Source organism: Serinus canaria, chromosome 9 (assembly GCF_022539315.1).
Source record: "Serinus canaria isolate serCan28SL12 chromosome 9, serCan2020, whole genome shotgun sequence".
NCBI lineage: Eukaryota > Metazoa > Chordata > Aves > Passeriformes > Fringillidae > Serinus > Serinus canaria.
Genome location: NC_066323.1, coordinates 1,030,212 through 1,057,196, shown reverse-complemented (window position 1 = coordinate 1,057,196; position 26,985 = coordinate 1,030,212). Strand labels below are relative to the sequence as shown.

General features: G+C 51.7%; 1 protein-coding gene across 4 annotated transcripts; it reads right to left on the bottom strand.

Annotated features, from left to right (window-relative positions):
* Window positions 1–1,338: 1,338 nt before the first annotated feature.
* Window positions 1,339–26,966, bottom strand: TIPARP (TCDD inducible poly(ADP-ribose) polymerase). Of its 4 annotated transcripts, XM_018912686.3 has the most exons (8): window positions 26,649–26,966; window positions 25,766–25,910; window positions 25,441–25,520; window positions 14,164–15,161; window positions 5,961–6,129; window positions 4,767–4,948; window positions 2,196–2,471; window positions 1,339–2,039 (listed from the first exon to the last, which is right to left on the bottom strand). In XM_018912686.3, exons 4-8 carry the CDS (start codon window positions 15,096–15,098, stop codon window positions 1,592–1,594), a joined length of 2,010 nt encoding a protein of 669 aa, XP_018768231.1. In that variant the 5' UTR covers window positions 15,099–15,161; window positions 25,441–25,520; window positions 25,766–25,910; window positions 26,649–26,966; the 3' UTR covers window positions 1,339–1,591. The 4 variants fall into 4 exon arrangements, with proteins under 4 accessions (XP_018768231.1, XP_018768232.1, XP_009087234.1 ...); XM_018912687.3 differs by lacking the exon at window positions 25,441–25,520; XM_009088986.4 differs by lacking the exons at window positions 25,441–25,520; window positions 25,766–25,910; window positions 26,649–26,966 and adding an exon at window positions 17,017–17,223.
* Between the last annotated feature and the right edge of the window lie 19 nt (window positions 26,967–26,985).

The following is a 26,985-nucleotide window of genomic DNA, read 5'->3' as shown; positions in this document are numbered from 1 at the left end:
CCCAGGGAGTGTCCCCAGGCACGGGGCTGCGGAGGAGAAGGACCCAGAAACGAAAAACCCCATGACAACATCCAAGGAAAAACACAGCTGACTTCCTGCCCGTGGGAAGTGGGAGAGGACACAGAGTCCCCACTCGGGAGGAGCAGCTGTGCCACCTCCCACTCCCATCCTGCTCATGCCAGGCCCAGCCTCGAGCGAGGAACGACTCAACACCAGCCCACAGAACAGCAACCCTCATCTCAAGGCTTTGGCTCTGAAGTCAACCCAATATCTCCATTCTGGAGCCACCTCAGCCCGGTGCAGACCCCCAGAGCTGCACAGACCCCCCAGTGCCACACCTTGGACACCTCCAGCCCGTTGGTGACTCCACTTCTCCCGAGGCAGCCCCCAGCCCTCCCTGGCCCCGGTACCTTTCTGCAGCCATCCCGTGGGACCTGAGCTGTGGTCAGGAGCAGCTCCACGCTGCCCATCCCCGCTGGGAGCTCCCACCCTCCGTGCCGGTGTCTCCACCTCCCGTGGGAGCTCCCCAGACTGGGGTCACTGGATCCAGCTGGTGGTGCCTCCCCTTCTGCTCACCTGCAGCTGAGCTGGTCCCAGGCAAGCAGGAGAGACCCAGGGGAGAGGAACCAGCACTGGGGTGCTGGTGGGAGCAGGGAATTCTCTCCCACGGCATAACAGGTTTCCCTGAGGCCCCAGGAGCTGACTGGAGCAGGTTGTCACAAGGCACAGCTGGGTTTGGGGAGAGCCCCAGCACACAGAGCCTGAGGGTCCCTCCCCATCCCCTGAGGCCCATGGGAGCTCCATGCAGGACAGTGAGGGCTCCCAGCCACACCTGAGCTGCTGCAGGAGCCTTCAGAGGGACACACAATTCCTGGAAAAGGTCCCAGTGAGGACAGGGCACCTCAGGTACATCCAAACCACAGGCCTGGAGGTGAAAATTACAGAGTGGTTTGGGAGGAGAGGGACTTTGGAGCCCATCCCACACCAGCCCTTGCACAGGCAGGGACACCAACAAGTGACAGACTGTGTCCCTGCTCCTGCTGGGAGATTTTACACCCTACCCCAGACCAGGCTATTCCCTTCCTGATTTTCCTTGATTTTAGAAAATGATCTATTTGTGTTGTCCTGTTCAATAATGAAAAGTATGAACAGGGGGTAGTTTTGTGATCTCTCCCCCAGTCTCTCTGAAATATGATCATAAAAAGTAGTGGTTGGGGGAATGTCTCACTTAATATCCTTGGGATGAAATGTGGTTCTGAGTCCTCAGAAATGGCCACACTGAAATGCTGAGAGATCAGGGCGTGACAGGCACAGAACCACTGGAATGACACGCACGGACACATTCTGAAACATGAATATTTACTAACATAAATAAACAGTGTTTTATAACAAAAGGCACAGGTTTTCAACTATAAACAATGGAAAAATATGTACAATTTCCACATAGGGAATCAACCAGCAAGTGCACAGTTGGTCACCTCAGTGACCTTCCTTCCAAGTCATTCCACCAGTCAGGAAGTGTCCAGATTTTACCTCCCCCACACAAACTGCTGCCAGCTGAGAGGTTTGTGGCAGGGAGCAGCACAGGCCGTCAGATGGAGACGGTGCTGCTGACCTCCTCATACTGGATGATGAAGTAGGGGTAGCTCTGGTCGTCGTTGAAGATGACAAAGATCTGGGGCTCGAAGTAATTGTCCACGCAGGAGTCGTAGAGGTCGCTGGTGATGCTGCCGGGCTCCACGGGCGGCGGCCTCCTCATGGTGTGGTTGCCCACCGTGTACCTGCCCGTGAGCACCTTGGCCAGGAACATGAAGTGCACGCCCTTGGGGGAGCGCTTGGAGAAGTTGTGGGAGTAGCTGGCCTTCCTGGCAAAGTAGCTGCCCTGGCCGAACATGGTGGCGTGCTTGCCGCACACGCGCGGGTCGAAGTTGTGCTTGCAGATCCCGTCCACCACGTCCTGGGACGTGCCGTGGAACAGGTGCCGCTCGTTCATGATCCTGTCCAGCCCTGACATCTTCTTGGACATGTACTCCTTTTTCCTGGAACACAAAATGGGAATGAAGGTGAGCGTTCGCTGCAGGTCTCATCACGGTATCACACTCTGGAAGAGCTCGGCTGTGAGAGCAGATACAAATCCCTCTTATAAAATTCCTCCTCTAGGAATATCCATTATTAAAGATCTGCAATTCTCTTACCTTTTATACTTCTCCCAAAGGAACTGGTTTTGCACTCGCAGGATTTTCAAAATCTTGTATTTGGTCTCTGGCACAGTCTTGTGGAACAGGTTGTAAATGGTTCTGTAGCTTTTGTCTTCCTTCAGAACAGGCACTTGGATGAAGTCCTGAGCTGGATCCATTCCAATCCAGGTCTCGGGGTAGAAGCTGGGAGATGTGACAGCAGCTGGGGACAAGTCGTGCGCGGCAGCAGGGTCGGAGCACGGCGAGGGCACGGCAGAGCTGCCACCCAGGGTCCTGGGGATGGACAAAGGTTGTGCTCAGACACCCTCAGCGGCCTCCAGTCACCTCCAGTTCATCCCCAGCAGGGCTGAAAAGCCTCTGATAACCACGGGAGTGTCCAAGGCCACGCTGGACAGGGCTTGGAGCACCCCGGGACAGTGGGAAGTGTCTGCCTGTGGCAGGGGGGGACACTGGATGGGATTTAAGGCCCCTTCCCAAACAGGAAGATTCTCACTGCCATTTACACAGCCAAAGGTGGATTTACATTTGCAGCTGGTTATTTTCCTGGCCCTCTTCTGGGAATGCTGCCTGGAGAACAGGCAGGGCTGAGGGAGGGAGCTGTGGTCAAGGAGCCCCATGGATACCAGGAAAAAACCCTTGGAAAACCCAGTGGAGACCAGCAGGACCCTGCTCCGACCCCCTGCAGCTCTGTGGAATCCTCACACTCTGGAAGCTGCTGAACTGAGAGGAATGCCCTTGGTGGTTGATGTTCCCCTGATCCCACCTGAGTGAGCAGCCCTTACTCAGCTGAGTAACTCCTCACTCCCTGGATTCTCCCTCCTGTGCCAAGGGGACCATTGGGACCATGTGGCACCTGCAGGGCCCTGGCTCACACCAGCACAGCTCCTGCAGCTGCAGGAACACGTGGGGCCAGCTCCAAAGTCCACCAAGGAGGATTTTCCCAAAGTATTTCTCTGGGAAAAGCTGCCAATCCTTCAGTGCCCCGGGGCAGGCAGCAAGAGAGAGCCACTGGCTGCTGCCAGGCCAGGGTGGAGCTGCTCTCCAAACCCCACAGATGGCCAGAAACCAAATCAAACCCAAGGAAAAGCATCGGGAGGGGAAGTTTAGTGGAAAAAGGTCTATTTTTAAATCAACACATGGAAAGCTTTGACAGCCCTCCCACTTTTCAGGGCAGAAACACTCTCTGAGTGTTCTCTGGCTGTTCCCTCCTGCTCGAGGCCAAGGCCAGGATTCCCTTCATTTGCATGGATTTGACTCAACTCCAAGTTCTTCTCACTGGTTGTTAACAGTTGAGCAGAAACCCAGAAACTTGTTCTACAAATTGCTAATAAAATAGCAATCAAATACCAAAGTGGGCATTTGTTTTTAATTTGGTTTTTCTCTTTGATGGGCAAATGGGTATGAAAATATTCCTGTAGGGCCTCACTACTCACACTGGACTGGAAGAGCAAGCAGAGATTGCCAGTAAATCGTGGATTAATGAGGAAGAATCAAATAAAAAAAAATCCTGCAATCCTTTGGTGTACTTTGTTCAGTTCTTCTGACTGGTGTAAAATATTTATGTTATTTATTCTACAGGGGAAGCCATTAAAAGTCAACATTTTTCATTTCTACTCAAGGATTCTTTTCCAATTCTAGAACAGATTTAAGCAGGTGGGAGGTGAGGGAAAGAACGAATCTCAGGTAGCATCATGTGGGAAGCGGAGGCAACACTGACTCCTGAAGGATAGATCCCATAAATATTTAAAATACTCTTGTTCTTGCCAAGAATCCTTGTTTTAAAGTGAGCTTTACAAGGTCTTTGGATGAATAAAATCAGAATGAAGTTTGGTGCAGAAGAGAATCTCAGATTTTAGTCTGTAGGTTTGGTAGCTGGCACAGACAGTTCTGGTCAATCCCTCATGAGTGTAGAGCCCTCAAGGTCCAACAAAATTAGCTGGGAATTTATTGGGAATTGCATCATTTTAGCAGTGGTAAAATAGTCCCAGGCAGCAAAACACAAGGAGAAGCCTTGAAATCCTCATTTTTCATTAGGATGAGAAGCAGGACTGCTAAGTCCACTCCTGGTGTGTTACTGGCACCCTCCAGTTTCTCTCTGATAACCTGGGGTTTCCTTCCTGTAAAACCCTGTCTAAAAACACTCCCAGCCCACGTGTGCTGAGGCTGTGACCAAACCCCAGAGGGGTGAGGGCTCTGTGAGCACACCCAATGCTCCCACTGAGCCAGCACAGGATGGTTTGGGCTGGCAGGACCTCCAACCCCATCCAGAGCCACCCCCTGCCAAGGCAGAGACACCTCCCCAGCCCAGGATGCTGGAAAATGGACAGGAATTTGGCAAACCTGACGTTCCAACATCCACAGGGTACATTACAAATTTAAGCAAGAAGCTCCTCAGATAAATATTCCTTTGGAAAGTGGCAGGAGCTGCCAGCATGACCCAGATTTTGGGTTCTCCTTGATATTTCCCACCCAACAGTGCCTGCTCCCTGTCACAGCTCAGGAACACAACTCCCCCAGCCAGCCCCAGGTGGAGAGCAGTGGGAATGGCTCCTTTCTGGGGATACCTACTGCAGGAAGGGCATGAGCAGCAGGCAGGAGCGCAGCAGGGGCCTCCTCTTGATCTCCCTGCGGAAGCAGGAGTTCTGCTGGAAGCCATCCTTGATGTTGAGGATGTACTGGTTGTGCCAGGTGATGAAGCGCACCTCGCGCAGCCCGCGGCAGCTCGCCTCCTCAATCAGCCTCACCACGGGCTGGAGGGGGGAAATGGGGAGAAAACACAGGGGAAAAACAGGGGGAAAATGGGGAAAAAATGGGGGGAAAATTGGGGGGAAATGGGGAGAAAACAGGGGAGAAATGGGGGGGAAATGGGGAGAAAATGGGAGGAAAAAGGGGAAAAATGGGGGGAAAAAGGGGGGGGAAACAGGGGGAAAAGGGGCAAAAACGGGGAGAAAAGGGGGAAAATTGGGGGCAAATGGGGGGAAAACACAGGGGAAAAACAGGGGGAAAATGAGAAGAAATCAGGGGAAAACCGGGGGCAAAACCGGGAAAAAAAACAGGGGAAAACCAGGGAGAAACGGGGGAGAAAGGAGGGGAAAATGGGGAAGGGAAATGCACATATGAGAAACCACACACTCAAAAATTCATATTCCTGTTCTACGCTGCACAAACCCAGCTCTCCTCGCAGCTCAAACACCCTCACTGTGTTATTTGTGGTATTTCTGCCCAGCTCTCTGCAGGTCTTACACCCAGGAGTTATTTCTGGTACTGCCAGCACTGATGAGGTTTCACTCCAAACATCAGCCCAAGGGCTGCACCCCACAGCTCAGGCAGTGCATGTCCTGCCTCAGCAGAGCTCTGGGGACAGGGAAATCAATTGAAAGCTGCCAAGGTAAATGGAGGTGCTGTTCTGAAGGCTGCAGAAGCTGCTCCACTGCCATCAAACCAAATCAGGCTCCAGGAGGGCTTCCTTGGCACTGCCACAAGCTGGTTTGCTCCCCAGAGGGACACTCTGGCCAGCCCTCATGTCTCTGAAGCTTTCAGGGTATTTCAAGTCACAGGATCACAGAACCACAACCCAGGGCAGCAGAGCTGTCCCTTCACTGATTTCTCAGCTCAACACTGACTCTCCTCATCATCACAGGGTCCCCAGATCCCCTCCCTGGGTGTCTGCAGAGGAACCAGGCTGAACATGGAGGTACCCAGAGTGTGCTGCCTGGAGAGTGTGGGGCTGCAGGCCAGCAGCAGGGCTGGGAAGGGCCATACCTCAGAGTACTCTCTCCAGCCAAAGTGGTCCCTGCAGAAGTACTTCCACACCGTGTAGCAGTTGGAGCTGGAGCTGGGGCAGGAGGCTGTGGACAGGCGCCGCATTTGGTCGAACTCTGCACTTTCATAAAACTTCATAAGGTTCAGATCCACCCAGCACTCCTGGCCCCTGGGGAAAATGGGAGAGACAGACAATTCTCACCTTTTGTATGCCATTAAACACATGGCTTTCAGCACAGAAGGACAAAACCTCAAACCCAGCAGCTGAGGTGTAGAATCCCAAAATGGTTTGGGTTGGAGGGAGCCTAGATCTCATCCAGTGCCACCTCTGGGACACCTCCCACTGCCCCAGGTGCTCCCAGCCCCAAAGTCCAACCTGGCCTTGGGCACTGCCAGGCATCCAGGGGCAGCCACAGCTGCTCTGGGCACCTGTGCCAGGGCCTGCCCACCCTGTCCGGGAACAATTCCTTCCCAATATCCCATCCAGCCCAGCCCTCTGGCAGTTTAAAGCCATTCCCCTTGTCCTGGCACTAAGTGCCCTTGTTAAAGGTACCACAGAGACTCAAGAGGTGAGAACAGATTTCTGAAGAATTTCTCCTCACCAACTCACCAAATAAAGGTCTCTATTTATAAAATAAAGCAGTTCAGTGGAACTGTTTGCACAGAGAGAATGAGCACGTTGAACTCTCAGAAGAACAGGGCACACAACCCAAATTTGGTGCTGCAGAACAGCACAATTCAAAATAAAACTCCACGAGCTCTCAACAGCAGAACATGACCCCACTAATAAGTTTCATTTTCTCTGTTCCATAAATGCAAGAAACAACAGAAGGTGTAAACTTTGCAGGACACTGGACTGAGCAGGTTCCCTGACTGGCAAGTTTTAGCACTGATAGATTTTTTTTCAGTTTGGTGCAGCCAAAATAAGGATAATATTTGGGCTCTCCCTTCCATCCCTCTGCAGAACTGCAGCCCAGCCCGTGAATCCCCCCAGCAGGACAAATGCCCTCCAGACGTCACGTACACAGAGATGAGTAGAGAAATCAGTTTGTGAGTGCTCTGAGAGGAGGACGTGTGGTTTGCAGCTCCTCTCCGAGTTCGGGGACGTGGCACCAGTTACCGCAAACAGGTTCAGAAAAACAGAAACGCTGCGAGCAGCAGGGCCCAGCAGGAAATGAGAGCTGCTCCCACCAGAACAGCTGTGAGACACAGCACGGCTCACAGCCCAGCTCCCTGCCTGCTGAAACTGCTGAGCTTCTCTCTCTGACTCAACCAGTTCCTCCCTGCACCAGCAACAACCTGACGGCCCCTGGACTCAGGGGCTTCCAAGGGCCCCCGAGGCACGAGAGGCTTTTGTACTCAGGGCTGGGGGAGCCACGCTGAGCTCAGCCAGAGCACAAAGGCAGGCACTGACACTCCTGGTGACAGCAAGGTCTCATCTCCTTTGTGCACTCGATGGCAGCTGCAGGGGAAGGGCTCTCCCAGAGATGGGCCCAGCTTTGGGTGGGGGGCTGAGGGTTTAAACTCCTGTATGAAACCAAACATCACTTAAAGGACATTGGCTTCAAAAGATCATGGAAATCACAGAGTTGGTTCAATTGGAAAAGCTCCCACAGACCACTGAGTCCAACCATCCCCAGCAGTGCCAAGGCCACCATTGACCCATGTCCCCAAGTGCCACGTGCCCAGGGCTGTTAAACCCCTCCAGGGATGGGGCTCCACCAGGCAGCCTGTGCCAGGCTGGGCACATAACCAAGGGTTTAATTTGGAAGCACAGGTACTGAAATAGCAACAGCAGAGCTGACAGCAGAGCCAAATGTGCTCCCATGGAAAGGCACAGCAGGAGGAAAGGCCAGGGAACAATCCCAAGGGATGCTCATCAGCAGCTCTTCCCAACACAGCAGTGGGAGCACAGCAGGAAGCAGGACTGGGCTGTGCCAGGCACACAGGAACCTCTGCAGCAGGGCAAGAGCACAAACAACCCCTCTGAGCCTGATCTTATCAGTGCCTCTCAGTTCAAACCCCAGAGAGGGGCACCAGTGCCAGGGCAGCACGTGAGTTTCAGATTTTACTGCATCTGCCCTCTCACCAAGTCATGCTGCTCTCTGTGGTGACCCTGGGCCACGTGGGAGGTGACACCTCACACTGGGGAAAGATGCTGCAGACACATTTCCCTCTCAGCTGAAAGGCTCCATCCTCAGGGGACAAAAGAACCCAAAAGCAGTGACTTTGCTGCTTTTCCTCTGGTTATTCTTTCAAGGCTGGAAAGACTGTTTTCCCTGCCTTTACAGCTGCTGACTGGGGTGCCTGCAAAAGCAATCTGCTGGAATTTTCACAGCCAGGGGGGCAGCTTGTGAACCTGAAACCACTGCTGACACACAGTCCTGTATATGTATGTGTGTGTACATGTACAGCTTGGATGAATGGCTGGCAGGGAAAATAATAACAACAACAATAACAATAATAACAATAACAATAATAATGTAACCCCCCCAGCTCTGGATCAGGAAGTCCTTAAGGCAGGGCTGCTGGAGGAGAAGAGACTGTACCAGAAGTTGTTTGTTCTTCCCAAGAACCCACTCCTGGCCACTCCTGAACACGAGGTCCTGGATCAGGGGGGCCTGAGGTGTAGGCAGGAGTATGTTCTCAAACTCCACAGCAATGAGGATGTTGAACACATCCCCCTCTCCCAAGGACTGCACAGGCACCCTATTTCCTAATTCTAACCCCAGCTGTTTGCAGGGCAGCACAAAGAGAGTGTCCTGTGCTTGCTGGGCTCCAGGGGCCCTGAGCTGCTCGGGATGTGGATGTGTTTGGGAGAGGTTGCTTTGTTTGTTTCATTGCTAAATCGGTAGAAGATGCTCCGGGCAGGGGTGGGACTCAATGACCTTTAAGGGTCCTTCCCAACTTAACCTATTTATGCTTTTAGAGGAGCACAAGAGCAGCTCTGAGTGGCTGCAGAGCTGGTAGAGGCAGGGACCCTAAAGCTCACCCAGTGCCACAGGCAGGGACAATTCCACTGTCCCAGCTGCTCCAGCCTGGCCTCGGGCACTGCCAGGGATCCCGGGGCAGCCACAGCTGCTCTGGGCACCCTCCCAGGGAGGAATTCCTTTCCAACATCCCACCCATCTCTGCCTTCTGGCAGTGGAAATTCCTTCCCCTTGTCCTGTCATTCCAGGCTTTTCCTGAAAATGAATGCTCCCCATCACACCTTCCAAAAGCAACTTCCCCAAAGAAACCATCCTGTGTACACATGGCTACAGGAATCAGATTCCCAGTTATCACCCAGCTCCAATCCCTCCTGATTTCAACAGCTGGGAGCACCCAGCAGGAAGGACCCTCCCGATGAGCACAGCAGTGTCCCAGCCCCTCTGTGTCCCCGGGGCTGCTGCCCTGCCTGGGAGCAGCTCCGGAGAGCGAGCCCTGATCTGTGTCAGGCGGGGCTGCTGCAGGGCCAGGAGCAGCCTGACCTCAGCCTGCAGCCAGGTGACAGCTGTTCCCCAAAGTGCAATCTGTTTATTGACGGGAAACAAGAGCAGGGATGGCAGCGCCCGGGCCTCCCTGCCTTTGTACAGCTCCAAGCCAATTAGTTCCATTTCATATGGAAATGGTGCAGCAACAAGGAGCCCGCACAGCACAAGGCAAACACTTCCAAAATCACTTCACAGGAGTTTCATCCGAGGCTCTGCCTCGCATTCCTGCTGGAAAGGAATGAAAAGCAGCTCCCAGCCACTCAGAGGGTATAGCCAAGAACCTGCCCCAAACTCAGACACAGGGACTCTCAGCTGGTTTCCCATCTCCCTGTTATCACTAACACATGCCTTATCTCACACGCTGTGGCACTGTGTGGATCACACAGAAAACCTCTGAAATTTAACTCTTTGATGGGCCTGGACCTGCAGAACTCCCCAGACAGCTGCTGCCCCAGAGGCTGTGGCTCTGCCTCACCCCTGGAAGTGCCCCAGGCCAGGCTGGACAGGGCAGGGAGCAGCCTGGGACACTGGAAGGTGTCCCTGCCAGGGCAGGGGTGGCACTGGCTGGGCTTTAAGGTCTTTCCAAGCCAAAGCACACTGTGATTCCATGATTCCATCCTGAAATGCCTCCACCGTGCTCTGTATGATTTTAACACGTCAGGCACATTGTGTCAGCACCAGAGAAGCAGCCATCCCACACACAGAGGAATGAAGGAAAACCAGTTTCCTGTACATTTTGTTGTGTCCATGCCTCTCCTTCCCAGTCCCTTCACATGCCCCTGATAACTCCAGGGGAACACTCTGTATTTACAGAGTCATGGAATCACTGAGGTTGGAAAAGCCCTCCAAGAACACCGAGTCCAACCCAGCCCAGAGCACTGAGTGCCATGTTCATCATTCCTTGGACACCTCCAGGGATGGGCACTCCAAACCTCCCTGGACAGACCCTTCCTGTGCCTGACCACCCTTTCCAGGAGAAATTCCTGCTGATACCTGAGCTGAACCTTCCCAGGACAGCTTGAGTTTCCTCCTGTCCTGTCATTTCCTGACTTCACCCACGGGCCAGGAGTGAGCACAGGGAGAGCAGCTCCCAGCAGGACACGTCCCTCTGCAGAGCACCTGCTTTTCCCCACTGCAGCCCTTCCATTCTGGCCTCTCTCCCAGCTACAAGGAGCCATTCCATAAACTTACAGAAATTACGGGAAAAAGAAAGAAAAAGGAAATAAAACAAAACAACAGCAAGAAGCTGCTTTGTCAGGCAAGTTGGGAGCCCTTTTTGCCAAGAGGAAAAGTGGAATTTTCAGCCAAAGCAGGGGGAACCGATGGGTCAGGAACTGCAGAGTTGTTTTAAACAAATCCTCCTGTAAGCTCTAATGCTGCTGCTTGTTTTGAAAAGCAATGTGTGCATGATGGGACAGGTGTGTGTGTGTGTGGGGAAACCTGCTCAGCTCCTCAGCCAAGTATTTCTCCTTAGCAAAGAGCATCTTAAAATATCCCAACGTGGGCATCTCCTGCTGGAAAGCAGCACTTGGCACTGCTCTCTGCTGAAAGCTGGAACTTCTCCCAGGGCCTCTCCTCACATCCATGAAGAAAACTGAGTGCTTCTAAGTACTTTAACCTGTTTAAGTTGATGTTCCCTCATTTGTTTAGATAGCTTGGTATGTGGCTCGACACACTTGGCAGACTCAAGAATACAAAAAACACATAAGTAATTTATGATACTAGTGTGAGGCCAAACTTTAAGAAGCAGCTGAAGGAGTTGCATTACAAAGTAACTAAACAAGGTTTACCACTCCTCTGAGATCACATTCCCTTAGGTGAGAGGCAACGACTTAATGTGTATTTTACATTACTCATCTCAATAACTTATCTCCATCGTTACTCATCCCAATAATTAAGAGGAAGGAAGGTTTATATAAATATCTCCTTGAAGAACACCCTAATTTAGAGCTCATTCCCTAATTGAGCTGATGGCCAACACTTTCTGGAAGGGCCCAGCTCCCTGGGGGCAGCGCCGGTGCCAGGATCATGGCAATCCCCACTCACCACACCCCAGAGCTGTGGGACACGAGCAGGACAAACAGCAGCCTGGCTGGCCAGGCAGAGTGCTGAGCAGGCGTTTCCTCTGCTGCCAGGGAGCAGACAGGCCTGCAAAGCTCGTCTGACCACGGGAGATTAATGGCTTTAACAAAAAATGCTGTAACCATGGGATGCGGCGCTGGTGGGGCACGGGCACAGCTCCGGGCTGCCACTGCCAGGGGACACTGCCAGGGGACACAGCACAGGGACACTGGCACCAGCCTGAGTGACCACCAGGGAGCTGGGGCTCCCCACACCTTGCCAGGTTCTCCTTACAAGGTGATGTTGCATAAGAAGCAGCTGGTGATGATGCACACTAAAATATTGACCTCCCACCTCAAAAGCTGGCTTAAAACCTTGGCAAACCAAAGATCCAAGGAGGATCAGACTCAAAGTTTGAAATCAGAAGCTCTGGTCTTAAATAGAGCTTCACTCAAAGGTCTCACTGACACATATCCAGCCATGTAGCTCTTCCAAGGTCGGAAGGGATCTTAAAGATCAGCTGATTCCACCCCTGCCATGGCAGGGACACCTTCCACTGTCCCAGGCTGCTCCCAGCCCTGTCCAGCCTGGCCTGGGGCTCTGCCAGTTATCCAGGGGTAGTCACACCTTCCCTGGGCACCCTATGCCAGGGCCTGCCCACCCTGCCCAACACCCAGTGTGAATCTGCAGTTTGGCAGAACCCACTCAGCCCAGCAAGGCCAGGACAGCATCCCCAGGCTCTGAGGGCAGTGTCCCACCCGGCTGTGCCCAGCCCAGGCTGCTCCTGTCCCTTCCCTCACACTTAGGGAACGTCCTGTCCCTGGCACACACCTGTCCCCAGCTGGATCAGACAGGCAGAAACCCATGTGCCACCAGCCCCAGCAGGCTGGGACCTGCACACCAGTGCAGGGAGATGTCACTGCACAGCAGCTTCCCAGCCCGGGGCTGACTAAGCCATGACCAAGCACTGTATCCTTTCCCATTAATCATTCCCAAGTCCATCCTTCAGGACACAGAGCTCATAAGCACGGATGGATTCGGTGACACTACTTCTAAAAGAAAACCAGTTGCTCATTTACACAGAATTCAAAGTTAAATAATTTAATGGGCTTGTCTCTGGCTGTGCTGCTTTGTTTTCAGAAATCATTTCTAATACTTGGGAAATAGAAGTCCCTCCATTGTAAAATACAGCAAATTTTATCTGCTATGCACTTGGAAGATTTTTCAATTTTTATTAGACTAGCATATTTCTTCAAGGCAATTCTATAAAATACAGTTTGTTCCCTACTCCATATCCTACTTCATTTTCATTTTCAGCGTGGGACATCCATATTCTGATATTGCCATCACTAAAAAGGCCCTGGCACAGGGTGCCCAGAGCAGCTGTGGCTGCCCCTGGATCCCTGGCAGTGTCCAAGGCCAGGCTGGACATGGGGCTGGGAGCAGCCTGGGACCGTGGGAGGTGCCCAAGGTAGGGTTGGCACTGTGTGACCTTTAAGGTCCCTTCCAACCCAAACCAGTTTGAGTCTATGACAAAGGCTGAATTCAGTGTCTAATCCAACATGAAATTAAGTGAAAGTAAAGACTCACGCTGACTTTAAGCACTAGATTTGGTCCAGTGCCAAATGAGAAATCTTAGCTTAATACATGAAAATAAAATATTGAGAGAGTAGGGATATCCTTCCTTCAGGAAATGAAGGGAAGAAGAGGCAGTGAGCAGAACCCCCACGGATTCAGGTGGCAAAGGCAGCGTGAAGTTTTCACTCCAGAAATGTCACTCTGAACTGGAGTTGTGCCAGCCTGGCAAACTTCTCCTCTCTTATCTGCCCTGCCACAATGTGCACCACACACTTCCTCCAAAAAAAAAAAAAAAAAAAAACCAAAACCAAACCAGTGTGCACCCTGCACTTACTGGACCCTGCAAACATCACTGTTCCCCACTGCTCCTCAGACTGGAACCTGCAGGGGAGAAGCTGAAGGAGTTTTAGCTCTCGTGGTGCAGGAGCCCACACAGGTCACACAACCACATCAACCTAACAGCTGTAGGCTAATTTTAGAAAATGAGTCAATAAACAAGCTCTGTAAAGAGAAAACAATAACTTCAATAACTGCAGTGATAGTGGAGATGATCAGCATTTCTGACCGGGTGGCTCAGGCTGCTCCCAGGGAATGAGCTGGAACATCCCCATTTACTGACAGTGATGTGACACTTCCCAAGGACCCTGCAGAGCTCCCCTCTGCTTTAGCTGCTGGGGGTGGAATGATGCAGGCTGTGCTCACAGTGACACACAGCAACTGCTCTGTCATCCCTGTCCCCAGCGCTGCCAAGGCTTTCATGCTGCTACTTTGTCCAACACAGAGGGAACACTAATTAGGAACGCCAAGAACAAGCACAGCATTCCACAACAGTCTCTGAATTCCTACAGTGCTGAAGTTTTCTGATTTCACACACTCCAAGCCCTCCAGCTTTAAAGAACACATTCCAGATGCTAAATAACAATTTTACAAGTGTACAAACTTTTTTTGTCCAGTTAAACTTGTTGGATATAAATCGAGAAACATCATGCCAGAGTTTATAACACACTTGGATACAAGTATCAGGGGGAAAAAGGCACATCCTGTTATATTTCTACACCCTTCCCAGCAAGGGAGTAAATTCAGCTACCTACCGATACTTGACTTTGATCTTGTCATTGTCAGGGTTGCAGTAAAGCCTCTCCAGGTGCTCCTGGGAATCGTTGGTCACACTTTGCCACCTCTGGGTTGCTGTCCTCCTCACCTGCCAGTGATAGGGTAACACTGTGTGATGCTTGGGACAATCACTGCCATAAACACAAGTGCCCTGGAGAAAATCCACACAGATTTCAATCCCGTCCTCCTGGTGGGTGTGATACTGCAGCTGGTTCAAGAGCTCAAACACCAGGTCAAGGGAAGCTTCTTCACTTTTGTCCTGGAATATCCCAGCACTGAATTTATTGCTTGGGGTCAAGTTGTATTGCATTGGACAGCTGTTCTCCTGGAGTAAGCCAGATGTGTAGCTTTCCAGAACCTTGTCAGGGAACAAAGGACAAGCTGCACCATCACCAGCACTTGGGTGCAAAGGATGATCCTGGAATGATTCATTACCATTATCAGCAGCAGTTCCAGGAGTTTCTGGGGAGAAACCTTGCTCCCCTGACTGCACGTCCTGCTCAGGATGCCCGGGGGAAGGACGAGCTCCTGGCAGTTGACCCTGCACATCTGGAGCTGCTGGCATCAGCATAGTCACATTATTTTCTGTCTGGGGGCAAGAGGTACCGAGGTCCAGAGTCTTTTTCACAGCAGGTTCACATAAATCACCATGGCCACCACGCTGGCCGCGGGGCACAAAGACTCTGTCCAAGGCCCCAGCTCCCAGCAGGCTGGTGAAGATGGGCCGCAGAGCACGCAGAGTTTGTGAGTCCAGTCTCTTCTGCACTTGCTGCTTCTTCTTGAAGCAAGGCTTCACCGGGGGGATCTTTTCAGCCAGCCTCACCTGGGGAGAAAAGTCCTCTGGAGGAGAGCACTTCATTGCTGGGCAGGGAGCCTGGGGCACCACGCACGCCGGCTGCGGCTCGGCGTCCATCGGACACAGACTTTGCTCTCTCCGAATCCCTTTCAAACGGCCCAGAGCCTCCCAGGAACCAACCTAGGGCAGAAAGGAAAACAAGACAGTTAATCTCTCTAATTGCTCATGGTTGACACGAACAAGATCACCCCTGGAGAGGATTTTGAGCCAGCAACAGCAAACTCCTCCCCTCGCTGTGACTGCGGGTAGCCCTTAGGCACGTAAAGCATGAAAACAGCTAAACTCCGGCTAATGAATCCCAAACCCACACTCCTCCTCTCCCCGCACATGCAGGCTCTGAGACACTCCGGCACGCACACGCAGTCCCCCGAGGGTGGGCAGGAAAGGGGGATGGTCCGACGCCTCCTCCCTGTCAGGATGTTCAACAAACAGGAGCGCTCGGGCTCGTTCTATCCCACAGAAGAGAACACGACAGCGCTGATTGCTGTGCCTCCCTCACACACAGACCTGAGCAGCATGAGACACGTCCCCCCCGCATTTCAGACATTCCTGCACCATTTCCTCTCCCACCGGAGGAGCAAACCTACACATTCCCGTTCCACTGGCATGTGTCCTCCCTCGTGTCACCTCCCACGGCCCGGCGGAACCGCTGGCTGCGGAGAGCCACGGCAAACTTCCCACGGGCTGCACCGTGCCACCGTGCCACCCTGCCGGGGCTCCCAGGAACGCAGGGGCTCTCAGCCCGTCCCTGCCCCGTCCCCGTCCCCGTCCCTGTCCCCGCCCTGTGGCACCCGCTGTGACACACCGCGCTCCTCTCGCCACGCTGGGCACCAGGAATTAAAACTGGGCAGGGAAGCAAACGGAAGGGTGATGGTTACTCAGGAACCGAGAAAGGCATTACTTGCAAGCTGCAGAATTGTATTATTTTAAAGCACAAATAAGCAGTGCGTCTCGCACGTCACCAAAAGCAAGTGCTATGCCTTTTAATCAGGAATCCTGTAATATTTGATTACGGTTAATTAAACCCTCTTCAATCTCGCATGCAGGCTCAATGCTCCGAGTGGAGCACATTAAGGATTACTTCCTGGATAAATGCATTCCGAGCAAAGTTACTCCTCACTTCAAAACAAAATCCAAAAAAACAGAGAGAAATTGGCAATAATCTCTTACTACTGATGATTTGCCCTGGAAAATTTCTCATTGAGCCTTCTGTATTTTGGAACATTCATTTATAAGCCTTTTCCATTTCCCTGGGAAACAGCACGTCAGAACTGCCAGGAAAAAGAAAAGAAGTTGAGCCTCTCCAGTTTTCCCATTTTTAGATTAAATTTAAAGCAACTGGTATATCTGTTTGGCAGTTAACCCCAAAGTCATCGGCGTATCTGTTACTCTTCCACAGACACCAGGCAATTCCTCCAAACCACCAAAGGCACCTTCAGGTAACTCCAAAGGTTTAAAAATCCTCTACTCCGGAGAGAATGAGACGTTCCCGCTGTTACTGCCCTGGCGAGGAGCGAGAGGATCCGCCGGGGCTCAAGGAACCCTGCAGCGCCAAGGTGCTGAGCAAGTGACTTCTGATCTCCTTCAGCCATACCTCTGCTGCTATTTCAACATTCATATTCCTCGCTCGACCAGCATTTAAGTTTGGCTGCTATTTTTACAGAAGCGCCTCAGTGAGCAGAGCCGGATCCCCCAACGGCTCTAAAAATAAAGCGGCAGGAAGGACGAGGCTCAGGCTCCGCAGCAGCAGCAGGAGCGTTCCCGCAGCGATGCTCCCGCAGCCGCCGCTCTCTCGCCGGGGGTTCGCTCCCCGAGCGCTCGCCATCGCACGCGAGCCGCACCTCCTGCGCAGAGAAAGCCGCTCCGCCGGCCGTCAGACACGCTTCAACAACGAACAATGGACGCGGCAGCCCAGACACAGAACCTGAGCACGGCGGAGCTGCCGGGCAGGCAGCCCAGCGCAGCTGGGACCTACCGGCGCGGGCTCCCTCGGCGCTGCTCCCGCTTTCTGACCCAAATCCACGGTAACTCCAGAGCGAAATCACTTTTCTGGTGGGGGGAGATGCAATAAACGCGGCGGGCGGTGCTGGAACACCGTGACCGCGGCCGGTGCGGGGTCAGCACCGCCGTGTCCGCACCGAGGGCCGCGTCTGCCCGCGCATCCCGCCCTGCCTCGCCCGGCTCCTCCTGCTCTCTCTGCCGCCCGTTTAAATAGCGCTGCCAAGGCAGCCGCGAGGGCAGCGCGGCCGGGGCGGAGCGCGGGCGGGCAGGGCCGGTTCCCCGCCCCGGGGCCGGTCCCCCCTCGGCGCCGGCCAGGCTGCAGCACGCCCCGCGCCGGTGTCAGCGGGCAGAACCGAAAGCGCCGCCCGAGGCCGTTCCCAAGAGCGATAGGACAAGAGGCCCCTTCGCGTTTCATTTATCACGCACCGAGCGTTTCGTTTCGGGCCGGCAGGGAGGGAGCGATGTCCCCGAGCACGGCGCTGCGTGCGTGGGGCTCGCACGCGAGCCGGGGACGGGCCGGGAACGCGCCGGCAACGCGCCGGGAACGAGCCGTGTCAGCCCGGGCGCTCCAGTCACGCAGCACGGAGGAACGCACCGTCCTCACGGAAGGCAAGCACGACACCCTGAGCCTCCCCGCGCCGCCGAGCTCTCCAGCCGCGCTAATTAATGAGTAAGAGACAAACAGGGGGCCCGTCCCGGAACAAAGTCACCCTGACTCACTTGGTGCACCCACACGCAGCCCCTGGCACGGCGCTGCCCCGATCAGGGCTGTGCTCCTGCCCGTGACACACTCCGGAAAAGCGAGCGTGGAGTCGAACAGGTTTCCCGGAGAGGCTGTGGCTGCCCCAGCCCAGAAAGTGCTCAAGGCCAGGTTGGACGGGGCTTGGAGCAACCTGCGGAAGGTGTCCCTGCCCACGGCAGGGTGGTGGAATGAGAGTGGTTTTAAGGTCCCTTCCCAACGCAAGCCGTGCTGTTATAGCGCACTGGAGGCAGCTATTGTTTGTTTACAGAGTGTTTTATAGGTGGGACTGGTTAAGAGCAGCCAGCCTCCCTGTGTCCCAGCCGTGCCCGTGCTGTCACCGTCTGGCTGTACGTGTGCGGGAGCACGGCCGGTTCAGCTGTCCATGCCGGCCTGGCATGCTTCCCTGCTGAATCACTGCCTGCTCCCGGAGAAAGCCCAGCAGGGCACGGCCAGCAGTTCACACGGACACCAACCACAGCCGATGCATCCACAGCACTAATAACGGCCAGATAAGGTCACTTGTAAAGGAGGCAATAACTTCAGAATGTAACATTGGTGTTGATGACACCTATTGTATCATCTGCCCGGAGAGGCTGTGACTCCCCACCCCTGGAAACGTCCAAGGCCAGGCTGGATGGGGCTTGGAGCAACCTGACCTTTGGAAGGTGTCCCTGCCCAGGGCAGAGGCTGGATCAAGATGAGCTTTAAGGTCCTTCCATCCCAAACCACTCAGGGCTTCCACAACTCGTGTTCTTGTTTTCTTTCTAAAGCCAGTCTTTCATTCCTTGTGCCCAGTGACTTTATGAAATTACACAGAAAACAAAGGCAGCTGTAAGGAAGCTTGTGTTAAGGTGGCACAAACTGTACAGCACAGTTGGAAAATATTGCACAGCTGCACTTAGAGTGCAGGTAGGCTATGCCATTTTCCCAACAGATTACAGAAATGGAGCTCTGTAGAATCACGGACTTTTTGGGGTCGGGAAGGATCTTAAAGCCCATCCAGTCCCACCTTCCACTGTCCCAGCCCGATCCAACCTGGCTTTGGACTTCCAGGGATGGGGCAGCCACAGCTTCTCCGTGCCAGGGCCTCCCCACCCTCAGAGGGGAGGATTTCATCCAATCTAAACCTACTCTTTGTCAGTTTGAAGCCATTCCCTCTTGTCCTGTCCCACCATGTCCTTGTAAATAGTCCCTCTCCAATGCAGTTGGAGAATGACTCAAGAGAGGCTGAGCAAAGGTGGCATCTATATCTGCAGGAGCTGAAAACAAATTATCATCTATAAATTAATTGAGCTCTTGAGTGTCTGAAGCATCAGACAGAGCCTCCCAGTCTGTCTGGACTGGAGCGTTCCCAAGCAGGGTGACTGGGATGTGTCACATCCTCGTTCAGGGAGAAGGAGCTGCTCACACACACTTGTATTTATGTGCCACTGCCAGAACAGAAATTACCACTTTGGAATAGCTCCCTTCACGCATGAGCTATAAATAAGAGGCACATATGGCTGATCTGCACACTGGGGTGGGCACAGCTCCTGCTGCACCGGGGCTGGGAGGATGGAGCCAGGCAAAGACAGAGGCTGGAATAACCATCTTTCCCCAAACAAATACATAATTAAAGGAAACACAGCACACCAGACCCTCGGACACCCATTTCTGAGGCCTCCCCACACAAATATAGAAAGAAACTCTGACCACCATGAAAGCATGATCTCATCTTTAAATACATGTTTAAATCTTAAGCAAGAGAAAGAAAGCTTTAATTATTTCTTTCAGATGGTAAACGGCCCCAGCTGAATACAGCAATTTACAACTCTGACTTGCAAATACAGGATAATCAGTATGCACACTTGGATTGCTGATGAAAAGAGGGGAAACATCTGACTTAAATGTTTGTGATAAAACAACAAAGCTCTCAGGCTCCAACACATTTTTTTCTAATGACAGAACTCCTTTTCCACCTCAACTCTTGCACAATGAACATTCTTCACTTCCTAGAACACATCCCAGCACAGGAAAGTTCATTGTCCTTTCTAGTGTTTCACACCAGGCAACAAACAGCACCGTGCTGACGACGAACAAAGGGATCAGAGAATGGTTTGGGTGGCAAAGACCTTAAATCTCACCTCGTTCCCACCCCTGCCACGGAGAGGGACACCTCCCACTGCCCCAGGCTGCTCCCAGCCCCAGCGTCCAGCCTGGCCTTGGGCACTGCCAGGGATCCAGGGGCAGCCCCAGCTGCTCTGGGAATTCCAGCCCAGCCAGGAATTCCCACTCCCCCATCCATCCCTGCCCTCTGGCAGTGGGAGCCATTCCCTGGGTCCTGTCCCTCCAGGCTTTGTCCCCAGTCCCTCTGCAGCGCTCCTGGAGCCCCTTCAGGCCCTGGAAGGAGCACCAGTCCCCAGGGCATCTCCTTGGCCTCCTCTGGCCTCTCTCCAGCAGCTCCATGTCCTCCTGATGTTGTTCCCCAGATCTGCAGCTCTGCAGGTGGGGTCTCACCTGAGTGGGGCTGAATTTCCCCTCCCCTGCTGCCCACGCTGGGGCTCAGCCCAGGGCATGGGGCAGAGGAGGTTCTGGGCCAGGTCAGGTCATGCGGAGCTCCCAAATTCTTCTCCTCAGGGCAGCTCCCAATGCCTGGATTTGTGCTTTTTCATCCCACTGCTTGATGGCAAATGCTAATCCCCTGCAAACACCACCCCAAGCTCTACCCTTTGCCAGCCAGCCAGCCAGGGGAGGAGAGCACCTAGGGAAAGGAAAGGTCAACGATGCGATGCAGACATTAATTAAAAGTGAACAGGAGGGACATTAATTAAAAATGAACAGGAGGGACAAGGGAACCTGTGATGTGCTGGCTGTGTTTCTGTGATGGGAAATGATGCCAGCCAGGTTTCACTGATGAGAAGAAAGGGGCAGGAGGGCAGCAGAGTTCATTCACAGCTGTACTCAGGAAACCTTGGCTGGACTGACACCTACTGGGCTCCCCCTGCTCTGGTCGGTCCTCAAGTCAAGGAAGGCAGAATTGTCACAGTCTAAACATGTCAAAATGAAATTCTCTATTTATTAAATTCATTTAGTAATTCATTTCTATTCATTCATTTCGTTCTGTTCATTCATTCTATTAATCTTCAGACCTTATCTATTTATACATGATAATCCAGAGCAGGTCAATGGAAGAAGGTGGTGCTGGTCTTTAAAATAAAAATTTTCGTGGTGGTTACATACTCACTGTGTGTTGGGGATTTTTTAGTAAACCTCTTATTTTTCTTTTTTACACTGCTCAAAAGAAAAGTCCCAAAGTTAGAGTGGTTCCAAATAATCAATGAAACCATTTGAATTCAGAACCAACTTTTACATTTGCAGCTGGCAGTAACCAAAATAATTTCTTTGGTCTCAGATTCTCCCTCTTATAACATCTTGTACTAGTAATTAAAAGTTCTGAAAGCACAGCATGCTGTTTCTCCTACTGAATATCAAGTCTGGTGAAAACAGCATTTATCAGTCATGTATTATACATGAGTATCACCACACCTCTGGTTATTTCACTATCAAATAATCTCATCTCAGGAAGTGATTAGGATAGATGAATTTGGACTGGGAACACATGCTTCCAAGGTGGGCCCTTTTCCTGCGAATTTGTCAGGAGTTAATCATTTCTGCAGAGGTATTTTAGTGCCCCAGGCAGAGGAGTGGACCCTGACCCTTGGCCTTGAGCAGACAGCACCTCTGTGCTTTCAGGATGTCAGCACAGCAGCTCCATCCAGCCAGAGCTGGGTCACTCCTGAGCTCCTGACTATCTCATGGAACAGGAAATCATTTGGCACAGAGCTTTTTTCTCTTTCTGTTCTATCACTCACACTCAGGTCAGCACTTTCTCCAGAACTCAGCCTCCTAGATGGAGTTTCCTTCTGCAGCTGGACCAGTCTGAGGGGGAAATTAATGATGCTTCCAAACTAAAACAAGAATATTTTTAAAAATCCCTACACTTTATTTTTAAAATGCATGTAGTGAGCATTTGCAGGGAATCAGGGATAGACTGAGACCAGGTAACACTGGACACCAAAAAGCACCAGACTGGGGAGACACTCTGGGACATTGAGCTGATTTGCTGCAGCACCCATCCGATTTGGAAGCTGATGTAAATACAAAAATTAATACATGAAATGAGTCAAAATATGCCCACAGTGGGGACAGGCTCATCTGGTTTAGATGGGATTTTGCTGAACTGCTGCACCCTCTCGTGGAAGTTTCTTAAATCCATGTAAACCCTGGAAATTTATTCAAGGCCAAAGCAGCACTTACCAATCCTTAACAAACACAGATTCATAAACCACTGAACTTCTGAGACTTCTAAGGATAATGATGATTCTGGAACACTCCCCAGGTGGATCCTGCCACCACGTGAGCAGTAAGGTGTGGATGGCAGTGTTTTAGTCCTTCTCCTTTAGGCCAATTCCTTTTTAAACTAAACAATATAGGACAACAACAATGCAGTGTTGGCCAACTGAAAGAGATATATTTTCTAAAATCACCAGCTAGTTCTACATAGCACACAAACAGGTCACTATCTACGTTCAAATAAATAATGTAATTAACACTTTGCTTGTTTTACTAAGAGGTAATTTACTATCTACATGCAAAAAAAGTTCATTCTTCAACCCAAAATTCCATCAAATTAACAAAAGGATGCCTGGAAGGTAACAGCACTGGCCTGTTTTACATCTGAAAACCAGCTAAGAGCTGCTCCTGGAGAAGCTGAAGGTGTGAATGAAGATCTCTGTAGATATCCCTGGAAAAGGTCAATTGTACTAGAGAAAAGTAAATTTGAATTCCTCCCAGGCTCTGCAGACTCAAACAGCAAGGAGGGAAACAGGAGTGTAAACACCTTAAACTGAGAATAATGTAACCAAATGGGCAAAATCAATGCTAAATCAAACAACACATTCTTCTTGTAAGACGAAGGAACTGAAGAACCAAAATGTCAGGCTCAGGGAGCAGCTGGGTGGGCCCAGGCTGCAGAACACCTAAATAAAACCAGCCCTAGGATGATGCAGAAACAGCCAAATGCCTGCTCTGCTCAGCAGCTGTTCTTGGAAACAGCCTGAAGCGCTGTGAGTAGGAGATGCTCTGCTCTGCAAATGAGAATCTGGATTTGGACATTTTTTCCACAAGAATTCTGTGTGGGAGCACACTAGAATTGCTTTATTCCTGGGATTCATCCATCTGTGTGCTGCTGGATCCAGCATTCCTGAGGGGTACAGGATACTGCCTCGCTGTGTTCATTCTGTTCATGACTTTCTGTCTTTCCCATTTCCTAAGGTTTTTAAAATTAGGAAAAAAACTTGGTAGAATTTTTTCTAACCAGGCTCGGGTTGAGCTATGACTGGTCAGCTGGATAACACAAATTTACTGTGGATGCATGAATCCCCAACTGTTCCAGGAGATGAAGCAGTCTGTAACACCCCCTTCTATTCCCTCAGCCAAACATTCCTCACGTGGCACTTCAGCTTTAGCTCATCCTTCTTAATTTAGGTATTAGCAGTTTAGGAGCAGTCAGCACAGGGATGGTCAACTCTTCTGACAACACACCACAGGCTAAAATGTTCCTGTGGCTCAGGCCCAGGTGCTTGCCAAGCTGGAGGCTGCAGGAGTGGGGAAGCCTGGAGAAGACACAGGTGGGAAGTGGCAGCAGCACGCCGAGCCCTCCACCCCACACTGCTGAGGGATGGAGCACAGCCGTGGGTGGGTGCCAGGATGACACATCCTGCCTCAGAAATCCCATCTGCCTGCTCCCTCCCACTGCCAGGGATCCAGCCTGCTGAACTGCACCAGGATCATCCCACTGCACCTCACCAGGGTGGGACCACGGGACAGCCACTGTGGGGCTGCTGCTCAAGAGACACAAGCTCACTGTCCCACATGGAAACGACTGCTTGACTGCCTTTATGCTGTGGTTTTTTCCCAAACAGTGCCTCTGATGCTGCTTTTCAAAAGTGGCCAGTTCCAAACTGTTCCCAGAATAAATGCTGAGCAAGGCTGAATCTATTCCTAGACATGATTTCATTCATGTGGTCCACAGGCACAAGAACCTTAAAAATGCTAAAGAAGGAAACTGGAGCAGATGAGACCATTTCAAGGCATCAAAAAATGGGTCACATATGCTACACGCTGAGCTGCCTTCACTGACAGCAAATGCTACAGAAATCCAGCAATTCCCAACTTTTAGAAACGATTGGCACCTCTTTTGGGGGCTACACTCCAGTGGAAAGTGTCCCTGCCCATGGCAGGGCTTGGAACGAGATGAGCTTTAAGGTCCCCTCCAACACGAATCATTCTGGGATTCTAAACCACATGGAGGGACTGATTTGTCTGGAAAATAACACAGCCAGATTATGGCTCCAGTTTTAAACCTCAGACACCACAGAATGTTTCAGGGAAAGCACAGCACACAGGAGAACTGGAAAGCCTCTCACTCACCCAGCTCTCACACACAGGGTGAAGCTGCTCAGCTCATGAGTGTCACGCTCATCCAAAGGAGGTTTTCCTTTGTATTCAAACAATTCCCCATCAGCTGATCCCAAACTCAGCACATTAATCCCTTCCTGCATCATAAATTGCAGTAATCTGACACAAAGGTGCTTTGAGAATATACACACATAAGTGGCAACAATAAAATAAACAAAGCAAATCCTGCCAGGAAATGTCACTGCCCTCATTTAAAATTTTCCAGCCTCAGTCCACTTTATAAATTTGGAGAAAAAGCGAGAGCAGAGAAGACAGTCCATGTGTTTTCAGAATATTTATCACTGCTGCTGAGCTTCAGAAGAAATTTGGTAAGAAACCTAATTGCTAAGTTACAAAGACAACAGCACTCATTTTCATATTACCAAGAGAACTTTTGCTTTTGGGTCACGGAGCCATTGCCCCTCTGACCTTGATGCCTCACATTTCCAACAGCTCCTGAATGAGGATTTAGCCAGGATGTAAATTTAGGCACTTCAACAAAACCTGGAATTGTTTCATTTATTGTCAAATAAATAAAGTGGTGGCCCTGTTTATTTTTAGGGAAGCATCTGTGACACCCAGGGTGTGAAGCTCTCACTGTACACAGAGTTCTGCCTGGAGCCACAGTTTGCCAGTGGCAGGGGCTTTAAAAAAGCAAAGTGCTCATTTGTTTTTTCAAGAAAATCTTTCATCATTCCACTGCCTAAATCAATGTCCTGTTTCATCCTAATGGAGAGACAGATGGTCACTGGGCAGATTTCATTCCAAAATGACAGCATCCTTCCCATGTAAGCCAAACCAAGAACAAAAAGACTTAATTGCATCCCACCACAACACAAAACAAATTTACCCAAATGAGAGGAAGGAAGAGATAATAACTAATCTAAATCTGGGCAAGGGCAGAGATAGTAACTAATCTAAATCTTGAAACCATCTTAAACTTAATTTTCCCCACAGTTTCCAACTACTTTATACAACCCTAAGCATGCTCTTTAATAAAAAAATTCACATGATTGGCAGCATTGATTAATTACTGATGCTTTCTACTGGAATCACAGAGTGGTTTGGGTAGGGAGGGACCTTAAAGCCCATCCAGTTCCACCCCACAGCCATGGGCAGGGACAATGTGGGTTTAACCTGTTTTACAGAGAAACCAACCTTGATCTCCACTCTTCCTGAAGAACCATCCTCAGCAGACGTTTGGGGATGCCACCTAAGAGGCAAACTGCCTTTCCCACCTGTGGAATCCAGGAAAGCACTTCAGGAAAGGCTCATCCCTGGCAGTGTCCAAGGCCAGGCTGGGCAGGGACAGGGGAAGCTGCCCTTGCCCATGGCAGGGCTGGAGTGAGCTGAGCTCCAAAGCCCCCTCCAGCCCAGGCCATTCCATGATTCCGTGCTGAGGGGAGGGCTGGGTGCCTGCTGTGGCAGCTGGGGAGCTGCACACCTGCCCTCTGTGCACAGGTGTGGCCACCACGGTACTCACAGGTGTTGCTGCTGCTCCTCAGAGCTCCTGTGCTTCATCTGACGGGCTGGTGCCTCCTCAAACCCAGCCTGGGCATCCCTGCAGCAGACAGATTGCCAAGCCTGGAGGAAGGTCTGGCTAGCAGAGGTGTCACTCCCATAGCTGCCTGCACATAACGTGACATCAACAGATCCTGTTAGCACACTGCACCAACACACTCTGAAAATGAAAATCTGCTGTTTCATCTTGGAAATATACTGTAAGCTCAAAAAGCAGAGTCCTACTGCACTCAAGTGTTGTATAAAGCTCTATCATAATGCATCCCTTTTGATCATATTTAACCTCACTTAAATTTAATCTCACTTTCATGTAGCATTTCCTCATGGTGTGCACAGAAAGTGTTTTCTTGTAAGCAGAGAACACTACTAACTGGAGGGAAATAAATGGGGGAGATGACTTTAAATTTTAGAGAAATACATGCTTTGCTAAATGAAGTTGACACCAAAACGTTAAAGATACGAAGAGAATTGGCAGTCCAAGGATCAAGGAGTGCTGCAGCCAGCCCAGGCCACTGGGACAATGCCTGTACCCCACTGGCAAGTGCTCCCCACTGATGCTGGACACTGATGTTCGTCCCCAAAACCTCTGTGGGGAATCTGTCACCACAAACTGCAGAGGAAACCTTAAAAGACAGTGAACAGCAGGGCACTCCTGCCTCCCAGGCTGGGCTGGAGCTGGGCAGCAATGAGCAGCAATGGTGCGAAAAGCCTACAAGAAGACAGAAACACTGCTGGGGGAGCTGCAGGGGGGCACTTTTCACAGCGGGGGAAAACAGGGCCCATTTCCACTGCTTCCCAGCAGAGCTGAGACAGCCCGGAGGGATCCCGGCCCGCCGGGGACTCACCTGCCTCAGCCACGCGGGCAGCGGGGCTACATCGGGACGGGACCGGGATGGGATCGGGGTGGGGATGGGATCGGGATCGGGGTGGTATCGGCACTGGGATAGGGATCGGAACTGGGATCGGGGCCGAGCTGAGAGACGGGAACGGGATCGGAATGGGATCGAGATGGGGATGGGATCGGGACAGGATCGGGCCGGGCTGAGGGAGGGATCGGGATAGGATCGGGCCGAGCAGAGGGATGGGATCGCGATGGGGTTGGGCTCGGGACAGGATCGGGCCGGGCTGAGGGAAGGATCGGGCCGCGCTCCGGAAGCGCTCCCGGCCCGCCGGGCCCGCCCC